This window comes from Epinephelus lanceolatus, chromosome 21 (assembly GCF_041903045.1).
Source record: "Epinephelus lanceolatus isolate andai-2023 chromosome 21, ASM4190304v1, whole genome shotgun sequence".
Classification (NCBI taxonomy): Eukaryota; Metazoa; Chordata; class Actinopteri; order Perciformes; family Serranidae; genus Epinephelus; species Epinephelus lanceolatus.
The window spans coordinates 30,299,980-30,313,322 of NC_135754.1; the positions used below are offsets into that span (position 1 = coordinate 30,299,980).

A 13,343-nucleotide genomic window follows, 5' to 3' on the forward strand; every position below is an offset into this window, starting at 1 on the left:
ATAACAATATGACTTTGTGCACAGGAGACAGCTGTCAGTTTGTCAGAGCAGTTCCACTAAAGCGTTTATTGCACATAATGTGTAATCTTAGAATAAATTGTAAAATCAGTATGAAGCTGTAGACACATGGGATTAAATGAATAATTATCTCTATCACTCACGATGTCATTTGTCACACTGATGGAAGATAATTCCTATAATATTGGGGATTATGTGTTAATATATCTGAGTGGTGCAGAATGTAGTTTGAAAGTGAGTTTTCTTTAAAAAGGCAGTTTATTGTCTGAACCTCTTTCAACAGCATTTCAGTGGCAATTTCTAATTCTGGATAGTTTGGTAGTTGTAGGTTTTCTACCCCTTGAGTAAATGCGAATGCCACAGCACTTTCCCTTTGTTTTCTCTGGTCATGTACCACCAATCTCAAAAGTATTTGTGTCTGTCTACTGTGTAGACCTTTTTAGTGTTTTTTGTAAACAGTATGATGTTTTTCAGTGGGCGGGGCTTAGCTGGAGGCAAAACAACTCTCCACAGACATTAGCAGGTGCTAGCTAGCAAGTTCTTTTGGCTTGTTTTAGACAATGGAGGAAGATAATGCGAGCGGTGCGTTCAGAAGTACTCACTGAGAGTGCTGGAGCACACTCTGGCACAAACTGGACCATTAGTAAATTCAGAGTACTGTCAGAATGTACCGTTTAGTCATCCAGAGCACCGCACTGTCTGAGTGGCAGAGTGAGCTCTGGACACTCTGTTTAGGGAGATGCAGCAGCAGAGCGCCGAGCAGAGTGAGCATGTGATTAACTTAACTGTTAGTTGATTCATATAGAAATATAACACTCTGTTTCTTCGACCAGCAGGGCTCTCATTTTAGTGTAGAGCATCAGACTGAATTTACCAATGCACCATGTCAGGTCACTCACTAGTGATGGGCAGAGCAGTTTTTCTTTTTACTGAATCACTCAAATCAGTTAATTGAAAAGATTTGTTCACCGAATCGGTTAGTGCTTGGCAGGAGGCGGTCTGACTGTGTACTGCGTAGTCCGACTCACTGAATTGATACACGACTGAGCTGCTGCTGCGTCTGCCCTGCACTGGTGAGTCTCATTACTGGCCAGCCTAACGTTTTAAGTTTGTTTATCTGGAAACTAAGTCTGTTAAAACAATGGGGAGGTGTGTAATTGTGTGGCTTATGGCTTGTCTCCTGGCTACATTAGCCGTTAGCTTGAAGAAAACGGTCCCTACAAAAGTGTATCGCTGAGAAGAAATTATTTGAATCACTCAGGGATCGAGTGATTCGTTCACTGAGTGATTCGTCATTCCCGGCCTGCACGCTCGCTGCTGAGCTCAGCTGAACTGAGAAATGAACGAATCAGTTCCAGAAGTGATTCAGTTCAGTACGTTCACTCAACAGATTCGTTCTTTTGAATGATTCGTTCATGAACGACACAACACTATCACCGCGAGTGTTACTTGAATAAGTAAACTCTGACCAACGGGACCAGACTGGCGACCCGTATGCTCTCACTCAGTGGATGGATGATGTCACAGGAAGCTTTGTGGTTGATTACTATGCCAATCTTACAAGGGAGGACGACACTTGAACGGTTTCCTTCAGTTTGTTTTGATAACAAAGCTAACGTTAGCTAATGCGCCAAAAAGTTAGCGTTCCAGAGAAATCCAATATTCCTCTTAATACCTCCCCAGTTTCTGATGAGGTGGACATGATAACCCTTAATACACATAAAGTTATTCATCCCTACAACAGGAAATACTTTTTCCCTAACCTGATATGAAGTGTGCACTGCACATGTGAGCATTTTTGATGATCGCCTCCGTCCATTTCTTTAGTCTCGTCACATTTAAGTATAATTGTCTTCATTATTGTTGACAGGCAGTGGCGGCTGGTATGTGTTCAAATTTAAGTTTTGAGCCATGAGTCCTTCTATTCTGGCTCCCAATAACACAACAAGACCACATTTTAAGACTCCTATGTAGCCTACAACCCTGTGGTGGAGAGTCATTGTGATGTCGGCCCTAAAAGGGTATAAAGACAGTCAAGTTTTATGAAAAGATCTTTCCAGCAGTGAAACCTCTTAAACTTACTAACACTTTCTCCTGCTCTGACTCTTTTTTCAAGATTTTTGTGCACATATACATGGACATGGATGAATATTTCTACCCCCACTGGATTAAAATGGAAGCTCTGCCTTCTACTCACCTGTCGCCATGGTGAATCTTAGTGTTGTGTCTCCATTGATGATGGCATTTTTTCATTCACTGTACACAAGCAAAACTCAGTTGACTGAACAAACTGATGAGCTGTTCTGGAACCAAAAACCCTGATTTATCCATCTCAGGATGAGACAACTCAGAGCTCGGGGTTAGGCTCAGATTTTTTTTTTAATCTGCTTTCTGAAACAGGGCCCTGGTGTTTCACACATCCCAAATGTGTACATTTTTAGAATACATTTTACCTGCTGTGTTGACGAGTTTATTCCCAAATGTAGTGCAGTAGTTGTGTGTCAGGGTAGATAACCAGATATCGCTTCTCCACATGACCACATTCAGCATCTGGTGGAATGGATGGAGTTAAGGAGCGAGGGGGGGAGTAGGTCAGAACAGTAGATGGAGGGATAAGGCCGGAGGAAAAGATGTATATGGAGGAAGGCACCCGCTTGGAACGGGCTATCTACCTCCAGATTGTTGAACAGGCGCAGATAATAAGAAACTATTGATTGTAAACATAGTCAGGGGGCTGTAACATCAGGCGGCAGAGGGGGAGGGGGAGGGAGGACGATTTCTCCCTCGCTGGTTGCCACATTGACGAGGGAAAGTCCAAAGGAGGACTTGATAGAGACAACAAGACACCAGGTTTTATCCCCTATAGGACGCGTGCTGAAAATGGATAAGTGTTTCAGGCATCATTTCAGCAGCCGACGAGGAAGACGCTATTGTTTCCTGCCAAAAGTGTTTGGCTGCCAAGATGCGGGCCACAGGAAACAGAGGGGTACAAATAGCCAATTAAAAGCCCTGGGTTGTTACGCAGGGCTATCATATTTCAGAAGGAGCCATAAGGAGAAGTATGAACAAGGGAGGCTGTCAATATTTCTGCCTTGCTCAGTCAGCACCAACACAGTGTTTACACATTGTAAATCGATATACCTAATGCTGCTTGAACAGTGTAATTAAAATGTTAAAATGTTTAATGCCCTTTTCAGCCGTGGGATCAAGTGTGGACAGACAGCCAGACTCCAAACATATTTAGCACTAATTAGGCAGTCGAACCTTTGAAGGCTGAAAATGTATTGTTTTTTTCCAAGAAGCTTTCTTTGTACTTCTTAATTTTGAAAGAGCACAGAAAAGTGTTTTTTTAAATAGTCACTCAATGGATTCATTACACCTGTCTCAACTTCTGCTCCTGTTATTTTTTATACTCAAAATGTCTTAAAACACTTTGTGTTCCCTCCTCAGTGCCATCACTCTGGACAACACCCTGGTTATTCTGTCGACGGTGGCACCAGATGCCGGGCGCTACTACGTCCAAGCGGTGAATGACAAGAATGGAGAGAACAAGACCAGCCAGCCCATCACCTTATCAGTAGAGAGTGAGTAACCACTTACTGTATAATATGCACACATTCTGTAATCAGCAAGGACAGGTGTGGATGGATTTTAAAATCTTGCAGTACTATCAGTTGTGGAAAGTTGCTGTTACAGTTGTCAGCATAGCCCTGTTTGCACCAAGCAGTACAGTTCAGTTCAGTACACTTTTTTTTTTCCTGTTTCCACTGTGAAAAGTTGTGGATGGTACCAATGGAACCGTTCCGTACCCCATGTTTGGTCCCCCCTCTGTTGGGGTACCTAGCACACAGATCTGGTACTAAAAGGTGGAGCTGTGAACACTGCAGTCTGATTGGTCAATAGAGGACAGTCACGCTGCTCAGGGCTGAGTTGTGGCTGGTTTTGAGGCTCATGTAACCACTGTTCATACTGTTGAGAGTTTTATTAGTAAACTGTAACTATAAAATGAAAGGATGTTTTGCTGCCTCTCACAGCAGCTGGACTGCCGGCAACTTTTAAGGTGGAGTGTTTACTTGTGAAGTTACTCAGTGCACGAGATGATGACATGAATCCATCAGCACACCTTAAATTTCACTGTGACAACTCTGACCGTTACTTTAGTTTTTATATGACATACACTTTTAGTAGTGAGTGGATCTTCAAGCGTTTATATATTAATTTCAACCCAGTCCTCACTCGGAGAGAAAAACAAAGCGTTGTGGAGCGTAGTTCCTGTGGGCTGCAGCAACACTAAACCCCTGAGCTTGCCTGTGAAGGACTAAATGCACAAACCTGCTATTTTTAAATATCCCATGGAGAGAGACTCTCACTGCAGCCTGTTTTATTTTGTTCTGAAAATGTCGGCGTGCAGCCTCGTTCTGTGGACGATAAACAAGGTGCAGACTGATAAAGGAGGAAATACAGTGAGTGCTGGACGGAGCAGTGAGTGACAACAACCCCGCCCACATTTAAAAGTACTGTTTGCGGTGGAAACACTAGGGTCTAGGTTAGGGCTGGGCGATACGGCCAAAAATGTTATCACGATATGTAGTTTTTGCTGATTCTGCCAGTTCAGGGAGCATCCTGATTGGAGCTTGAAGAAACAAGAGATTCATTGAAACTTAACAATAACAGTTTAATAACATAAAACACTAAATAATATGCTTTTCCAATATTGAGAACAAAATGTTTTTACAGGGTATATGCAGGAATCCTGAGGTTAATTTCAATAACTTTTTAAGACTTTTTTAAGACCTTCCAAAAAAAACTCCCGTTTTTTTCGGGGGGGACCTGAACGCAACACTAGTCATGCTGTCCGTTTATGGTTGTTTTTTTCCCCTTTAGCCATATGTAAACTCAAAGAACGAGAAGCAATGTCAAATAAAAGCTTTAACTTATTGAAACATTGTATATAAACTTACCGCTTTGAATGCTTCTCATATGGGGTAATGGCTGCAAAACACGACTGGATAGACTATTGTTTTGCTAAGCTGCCACTAGCGACGCTAACAGCAGATGAAGAGGTCTTGCTAGGCTGTGTGTGGAGTCGGGGCAACTTGAGGCCGCATAGTTAGACTCTCTGTGTAGTCACTGGGATGGTGCCGTCTCAGGTGATTGAAAAGGTTTGTGGTGTTTCCCTACCTGGTTGGTACCAGCCACCGGCATATTTTGCAGACCGGCTTCTATGCTCCTCGTCACTTTTGAGGTAACGTTATCCAAACCACTTCCACACAACTGACGTCACATTATCTCTTTTTTCCAACAATATCTTTGGTTCCAGATGATATAGTGATGTTGCTTTCACGTTCTGCATTATTTTTGCCGTCCTCGACTTCAGTTTCACTCATTTTTTCTCCTTTCTTCCAACTTCTCTGTTTACCTCCCGTCACAACTGTAGCCACGCTTACAATGAGAAGTGGGCGTATGCTGCCTGCATGGCATATGGTAGCTGGCAGACTCTGATATGCTGTTGTTGCTCTTACTTTTGTTCTGTGATATCCATTCAAAACGTCCCATGCTGATAATTGAGATTGATCAAAATTTTATCGCGATCCCGAATTGAGATCGTATGATCGCCCAGCCCTAGTCTAGGTACCATGTCTGAAGGGTTACTGTTGGTTCCAAAGGTACCATACTGAAAGTGTTTGGTGGAAACGGGGCTTATGTGTTTTGAATGTCAAATCTTCATTTGTAATGTAACTAGTAATAATAGTAGAGGCGGCTGTGGCTCAGAGGTAGAGCGGGTCATCCACATATCGGAAGAGCAGTGGTTCGATCCTTGGCTCCTGCAATCCATGCGTCAGCGCATCCTTGGGCAAGATACTGAACCCCAAATTGCTCCCTGTGGCTGTTCCATCGGTGTGTGAATGCGTGTGAATGGTTAATGATTAGCAGGTGGCACCATGTATGGTAACCTCGGCTACGAGTGTGTGATTGTGTGTGTGAATGGGTGGATGAGACCTGTAGTGTAAAAAAGCACTATGTAAATGCAGTCCATAAAAAGCACAGTATTTCCCTCTCAAATGTAGTGAGACACAGGGTGCCATTATGCAGATGATACTAGTGCGTTTTCACCAAAGTGAAATTTAGAATGAAGGTCTACTTTAACATTGTCGTACTCTGAGATTTGACTATCCCTGCCACCTCCCTGCGACATCTAAATAGCTCAACCTTTATGATCAGATTTCATTTCCCTGCACTGAAGTGTATCCGTATCCATATTTACACATTGTCACACACACACACACACACACACACACACGGGAAGAGAAAGCTACGGGAGCGGGGACACAGACACACTGTTCTGCTGCCAAATAGTTCTTAATATTCACCAGCATCTTGAGCTGCCATGACGAAAAACACAAGATACACAAATCAAACCAATTTGGTTGGCTTCAGCTCAGCAGAGTGAATTATAAGAGGAAAGCTAACAGACAGCATCTTATGTCATGCTAGACTGGAGTTTAGTATGGATGTGAATGAGGAGGATGTGGATAACATATTACAGTTGACAACACAAGGGAGCAGAAATAGGCTGTGGTACATATGGAGAACAGTGGCAGGGTTGATTATACTGGCGCAGGACCACACACACGCACACATGCACACAGATTCAGGTTAGATCGAAGGCCTAGTGGGAGGTCTCAACTTGGCAGGTCTCAGGGAATCGTGCCATGCATTTACATGAACATTACACACATGTTCCACATATGCACACACACACATTGACGCACAGGCTGCTGGGAGAGCCAGTGCTGCGAGTTGTGTGTGTTCGAGTCAGTGCTTGGGTTTTACTGTATGTGCACGTGTATCTGTCAGTATCTGCTACAGCAGCTGTTCCTGCAGCGACGCCTCTGACGATGCATTTCCCAGGAGCTTTCCTGGCTCCGACAGCCTGAGACTTGGAGAGAGCGAAGGTCAAGGAGAACTCTGAGGAGACGAGTGTTGCTCATGTTACAGTTTCCATACTCTGGACGAAGTTTTAAAACTTGATCCTACCTTCAACAAGATGAAGAAATTATCAGTATCACTTTTGTGCTTTTAAGAACAGAGTTGGAGTTTAGCTTAGCATAAAGCCATTCATTCTAACGAGAGCTATATCTATAGACGAATTCGGCGAGCAATTTGTGTATGCCGCCATCTTGCGGCGGCGCCATTGCTGCGGTGACATGTGTCAGTCATCCATTCATTATGCTGTCATTGTGAACTGACTCTCTACAATGACAGCATCATGAATAGCTGGATTGATGATGTTAGACAGTGGCCTCCGGTAACTGATGAAGGTATCTTAAATGAGTACAGAAATTAATCATTTGTTTGAGCGATAACGTTAAGCAGGAAAGATTAGAGTAATAGGGAGATAATAGACTGTATCATTAAACACTGTGTAATATAACATAGGCATACGTTACGTGTGCTGACGTTAGCAAGCTGGCAGCGTGACATTTAATCATTATGGACAGGCTACGTGACCATCACATCATATTGAAGGCGATCAGTATTGATCGCCTTCAATATGATGTGATGGTCGTCTAAAAGGGCCCATCCGGAGCTCAGGTAATTTTGACCCTCAGTCAGAGACCTGTAATTGCCATTTTTCTGGTCATCGGAGGCCAGGCGATCAATAAAATATTCTTGAATACCTAAAACAAAACACAAACACGTGTTGTTGTTGTTTTTAGTCAGGTAGCCTGTCCATTAGCCCACAGCGTCATTAACAGGCGGCTCGCTCAGTGTGTGACGTGCACTTGTAGATAAAATATAGGCCTATATTAATGAAGGTTCATTAGTACGGTTTTGTATTTCTCTGTAATGTAGCACAGTGTTAACAATGTAACTGATACTATTCTTTCTCACACCTTCAACTCAAACCAGCAAAATATATCATTTAATAATTAAATTAATATCATAAACATGCAGGCGACTAGTCGACTAATGGCCCTAAATGATGACTACTGGTCGACTTGGAAATTTTATTGGGGAGCAGCCCTAAAAGACTCACACACACACTCACAGCACTAGTACTAGACACTCTAACTTTAGTTTCACTGGGACTTTAAGAACTTTGCTTTGTCCAATTTAAATTTGCAGCAGGGTTTTTCTGGTGACTAGCAGTCGAACCTTGGTGTTGTCAAGGTGTGTGTGTGTGTGTGTGTGTGTGTGTGGGGCCTGTACACAGCATCTAATGACCCAAGATTGGTAAGATTGAGTCATGACAGCCCCTGTAGCTACATCTGACATGTGCAGCCACAAGCGCACTCCCAGGGCATGATGAGATTGACGGATCAGTGTGAGTTTATCACAGACATGACACATCTCAAGCAGCACACGCACACACTGTGCTCTCACTGCCATGGGCTGTCTGTCTGTGATGCTCACACACACTTTGACACACACACCCACACACACACACACACACACACACACACACACACACACACACACACACACACACAAACACAATCAAACAGACATAAACTAGTTTGCCCATGCAGAGTTTCGTACACATATGAAAATGTGTGTATATGCGCACACACACACACACACAGAGCAGCCGTTTCACCCCTTCAGCTTTGTGTTTGTCAGGCAGTATTTTTCTATCCCTGTTTCTGGTTCTCCAGCAGACATCTTATTATACACAGTCAGTGCACTGTCTCGTCCTGTTCGGCCCGTCTCTCTGCCACAACTCAGATACACTGTGTGCATTGGTCAGTTTCAATATGCCACGCCGATGAGGGCCCGCAGAGTGCACGGGCTGGAAATGAAATGTATAGGACACTAAAGTCCAGATGGCTCACCACATTCTGTCTCTAACAAATATATCTAGTCATATGTATCCATCAAGATAATTGCTCTCTGCTTAACCTCTCCATGTATGTGTGTGTTTGTGTTGGGGTGTGTGTGTGTATGTGTCTGTCCGTCTGTCTGTCTGTCTAGATGTAGGCGGTCCTGCAGACCCCATCGCCCCGACAATCATCATCCCCCCCAGGAACACCAGTGTGGTCACAGGCACCTCAGAGGTCACGATGGAGTGTGTTGCCAACGCCAGGTAAATGTGCTGCAGGGTCACGAGATCAGATTATTAAAGGGTCACTTCACTCAAATTATTGAGGACAACTCAAATTATTATTTTATTGAATTTTTATTTATTTATTTTCAGTAAAAAGCTGTTTTTCAGCATTTTCTGTGAATTATCCACAGGGTTCCTACGCAAGTATGGAAAAGTATGGAAATAAATTTGATCAATTTCCAGGTATTAAAAAGTATGGAAAATGAAAAATAAAGTATGGAAAAATATTTTTGTTTCCAGACTATTACCACTGTTCTAAAATACTGTTTTCTAAAATAGAAAATTAGGTACTTCCAAAAATAATTTAATCAGTCTGGATCGTGTTTTATGCCGGGCCAAGCACAGTTTGTGTGAGAGCAAACGTCTCAGAAAACATACTGCCCCCTTTTACCTGATTGACAAGTGGTATGTCCAGTCCGCTGCCCCATGACCCTCCTCCAGCCCCCCAGGTATCAAGTTTCACTCCAACACTGCACCTTCGACAAGAAGACGAGTTTCACGTGGTTCACAATGGGTGGATGCAAGTTTTTGGATGGATGGCTTGACAGTACCGTATATAAATACTGGTTGGCCAAGGATTCCCAATTCACACACAGAGCTAGATGCAAGCTTTGTGTGAAATCGTTTGACGACATCAACATGGGGGAGAAGGCCATTCTGAGCCACATGAAAGGAAAAAACACTGACGTCTTGTTACTGCATCGCTTGCACCCAGAGTCCCAACCTTTTTGCCTCAGCCCAGACATTGAACTAAGTTTTTATTTGCATGCCATTATGGTAGTTGGCTATAATCGCCTATTGAGAATAATTAAATATGATGTGAAATATGATATACTGATATATTTACTCAGATGTCGCATATTCTCTGAGAAAAAAACAAAAAACGCAGAGAAGTCTGGAAATTAGGGTTTGGAAAAGTATGGAATTTTGAAATTCCAAATGTGTAGGAACCCTGTATCCAGAACAACGGGAACAGTGATTCTGAAAAGAGATTTTTCAGGTTTTGTTTGTTTGTTTTGTTTCTTTCTAGACTTTTTTTTTCTTTTTTTTTTATGTTTTTTCTTCGTCTTTTCTTTTTTCTTTCCAGTAAGTGTTTTTCAAATAAACACAGTTTTTCAGCGTTTTCTGTGAATTATCCAAAGCAGCACAAACAATAAGAGATTTTTCAAGTTTTTAACAATTTTCAGGGTTTTTTTCTTTTCTTTTCTTTTTTTCAGTACTTGCGTGTTTTTTGTTCATTTTCTTTTTCTTTTCCTTTGTTCAAATGAAAACTGTGTTTCACAATTTTCTGTGAAGAAAGTGATTTATTTTTTTTTATATTTTTTTCATTTTTTATGTTTTTCTTTTCCTTTTTTTTTTTGTCGGGGTGGTTATTTCCTCACAATATTTTTTTTTTCCTTTTTTTTAAAATTGTTTTTCTTTTCTTTTTTTTAGTAGTTCAGTTTTTTCCTCAAAATGTGTCCGTTTTAATTTTTCTTATTTTTCTTTTTCCAGTAAAAATATTTTTTTTTCAGTTTTTTCTTTTTCTTTCAAATAATGTGGTTGAACAGGAACAATGATTATAGAAAGAAAATATTTTTTTTTTCCTTTCTCTTTTTTTTATAGTACTTTTTTTTTCTTCTTTTTTTTCAATTTTTTTTTTTTTCTTTTCCTTATTTCAGTTAAAACATCACAGCATTTGCTGTAAATTTTTTTTTGATGATGCCTCAACACCTGGGCAAATAAAACCAAAACTGCATTTAGGATTGGATACAACTAGTAGAAAGTGAAAAGATATGTGTTTTTGTAATTTGGGTGAAATGACCCTTTAACCTCCTGTGTCTACATTAAAGGTAAACTGCTGTTTAAAAGTCTGGAACTTCCTGTCACAAAAGCTTGATTGGGTCCAGTCAGATAGCTGAGAGGACTATTCAGTATCTCTGAACAGTCTTTGATGCTTTTAGGTTGAAGAAAGTCTTCATTCCAAACAGATTTGTATGAAGGGTTGCCAAATAAAAAGAGGAATGTTTTGTAGATGGAGAACGAAACGCTGTGCATTGGTTCAACTAGACTGACAACTGAAAGGGCACGAAGAGACAAAGATCCCTCTAAGCTATACGGTTCAACAAGAAAAGAAGAAATCACCAGTCATTGGTAAAAGAAACTAGAAGCTTAGCATTGAAATGTGTGCAGATTTAAAGAGGAACAGGTTCCTGTCTCAGTGCACAATAATGCTTAGAACCAGTTGGAATTAACAGGTTATGTTTAAGCAATATCACACGAGAGGGAGTGATGTTGTACTGTACTTGCCTGCGGCCTCGTACCTACAACCGAATCACAGCCGTGACGATATCACAGTATAACATCACGAGCTCGAGTGTGATATTGCTTTTATACAACAGTTCAACAGTTAAATAAGCAAGGCTGATTAAGAAATGTTGAAAAATGAGGACAAAATAGATAATTTAAGCATTTTATTTGTCTTCCGCCAACAAAAATAGTTCCCTCAGGACTCCACTGTCACCGTTGCTATGTAACGCAGACATGGTGCGCCAGGCACTTACTCTTTATACACATTTATCTGCACGTTTCCATTAATTGTGCAGCCAGTGAAATAAGTCTCTGGTGACTGCATGGTGGACTGTCGCTTCACAGGCACAGCCGACTCTGCCTTCTGATCTGACAGTATGTTGCTTTTCTCCAAGTCACTGAGCTCCGCTGATGAAACGCTGAAAAACCTGGATGTGTGCTCAGATGGATTCAGCTTCTCCTCTCCCTCATCTTCCTCTGATGACCATTCATAGTTCAATTCAAAACTTATTTTAGGAAATAAATCCATATTTTTGGCTGTTTGACAGTGGATGAATTAATTAGCCTACAACACAACTGCTGAGCTAACTGACACTAACCGTCAGTTTTGATTTGATTGTTGATTGCAATCAGCTGTGAGGCGGAGTGATACATACACAGTGAAATAACCGTGATGTTGTACTCCAATATCGTCACGGTTTTACTGTCTCTCGACCAATCAGATTGCAGGGCCAGAAATAACTGTTGTATAAGTTACTATAGCGAAGCTATTATTCAGACTTCCTGAGGTCACACAAGGTGCTTAGAGTGCTTGAGTTTTGAAAGGAATAACAAGTCAAATACTGGAATACCCTGAATACAGCCGCTTTTTTAAAGTGTTTAAAAAGTCCTTGAAATTCAAACAAATCCAAAACGCTGTCCTATATTTTGACCAAAGTTTTGTTCAGAGATTATAGTTAAATTATAATTATATTTAATTCAGGTATAATTAAATAGCTCAGGATCAGAGAGCTTTTACTGAGCTTTTACTTTTCTTTCAATTCTAACAACAAATTAGTAAAAAAAGATATTTTATTGATAATTTAAGAACATAGACTTGCAATAAAATAAGTGATATAGTTTTACAATTTGCCTCAAATATTCAGTAAAAACAAAAATGATCTCTCATTTCTTTAGTTTGTGAACAACAACAGTAACTCAGAATGAGATTCAGATTCTGTCACAATATTAATAGCTCAACTAAATAAAATCTGCCACAAATTACACATTTAAACAGCTCCCAAATACAAAAAATGTCCCCTGGGATCTATATATATAAATCAACAGGTGATTTCCTTCTTTTAGTAAAATCCTAAATGATTGAGTTGTTTTTTTTCCACCTGGACCTTTATGCTCTGCCATTTCTCCTCTAATCATCACGCTGTAACCTGTGACAGGCTGTTATGATACCACAACTATCACACATTCACATATATGGAGTTTTTGTCGAGCTGTGAGCGTCACGTAGGTTTACATTACCAAAGGGTTATGACACAGACGCTGCGCTGCTGCCAGAGGAGCCACTGAATGAATTCCCTCTGAGCAGTAAGTCACTAAAAGAATCTGAGAAGTCCGGAGCTGTTCATAAAACATTCAGGACGCCACAGTTTATTCCACACTACTGAAGCTGCTCCCCTTTTTGGAACCACTGCAGAGTCGGTTATAATTTCGTTTTCAGCCATGCCTGTTGTTGCCGTGGGTAATGGTATGACGTCAATATGTCAAGTCAAAATATTTCGAATATCATGATATGAATTATCGTGAACAAGATTATATGGCACATCCCTAGTGCACGCAGTCAGTAGGTGTGGGTCAGGCAGACGGACGCCATTCAGAGTTCAGCTGTGGTGAGTTTCTATGGTTACGTTGCCGCTCTTGCTCTGAAACT

General features: G+C 41.1%; 1 protein-coding gene across 5 annotated transcripts in view; it reads left to right on the plus strand.

Moving 5' to 3' along the window:
• sdk2b (sidekick cell adhesion molecule 2b) overlaps positions 1–13,343 on the plus strand; it is a 468,332-nt gene that overhangs the window by 361,285 nt on the left and 93,704 nt on the right. For all 5 annotated transcript variants that reach the window (XM_078163249.1, XM_033611150.2, XM_078163251.1 and 2 more), the window contains exons 5-6: positions 3,469–3,602; positions 8,995–9,106. In XM_078163249.1, the coding sequence (XP_078019375.1) occupies positions 3,469–3,602; positions 8,995–9,106 (246 nt within the window). The remainder of the gene's footprint in view (positions 1–3,468; positions 3,603–8,994; positions 9,107–13,343) is intronic.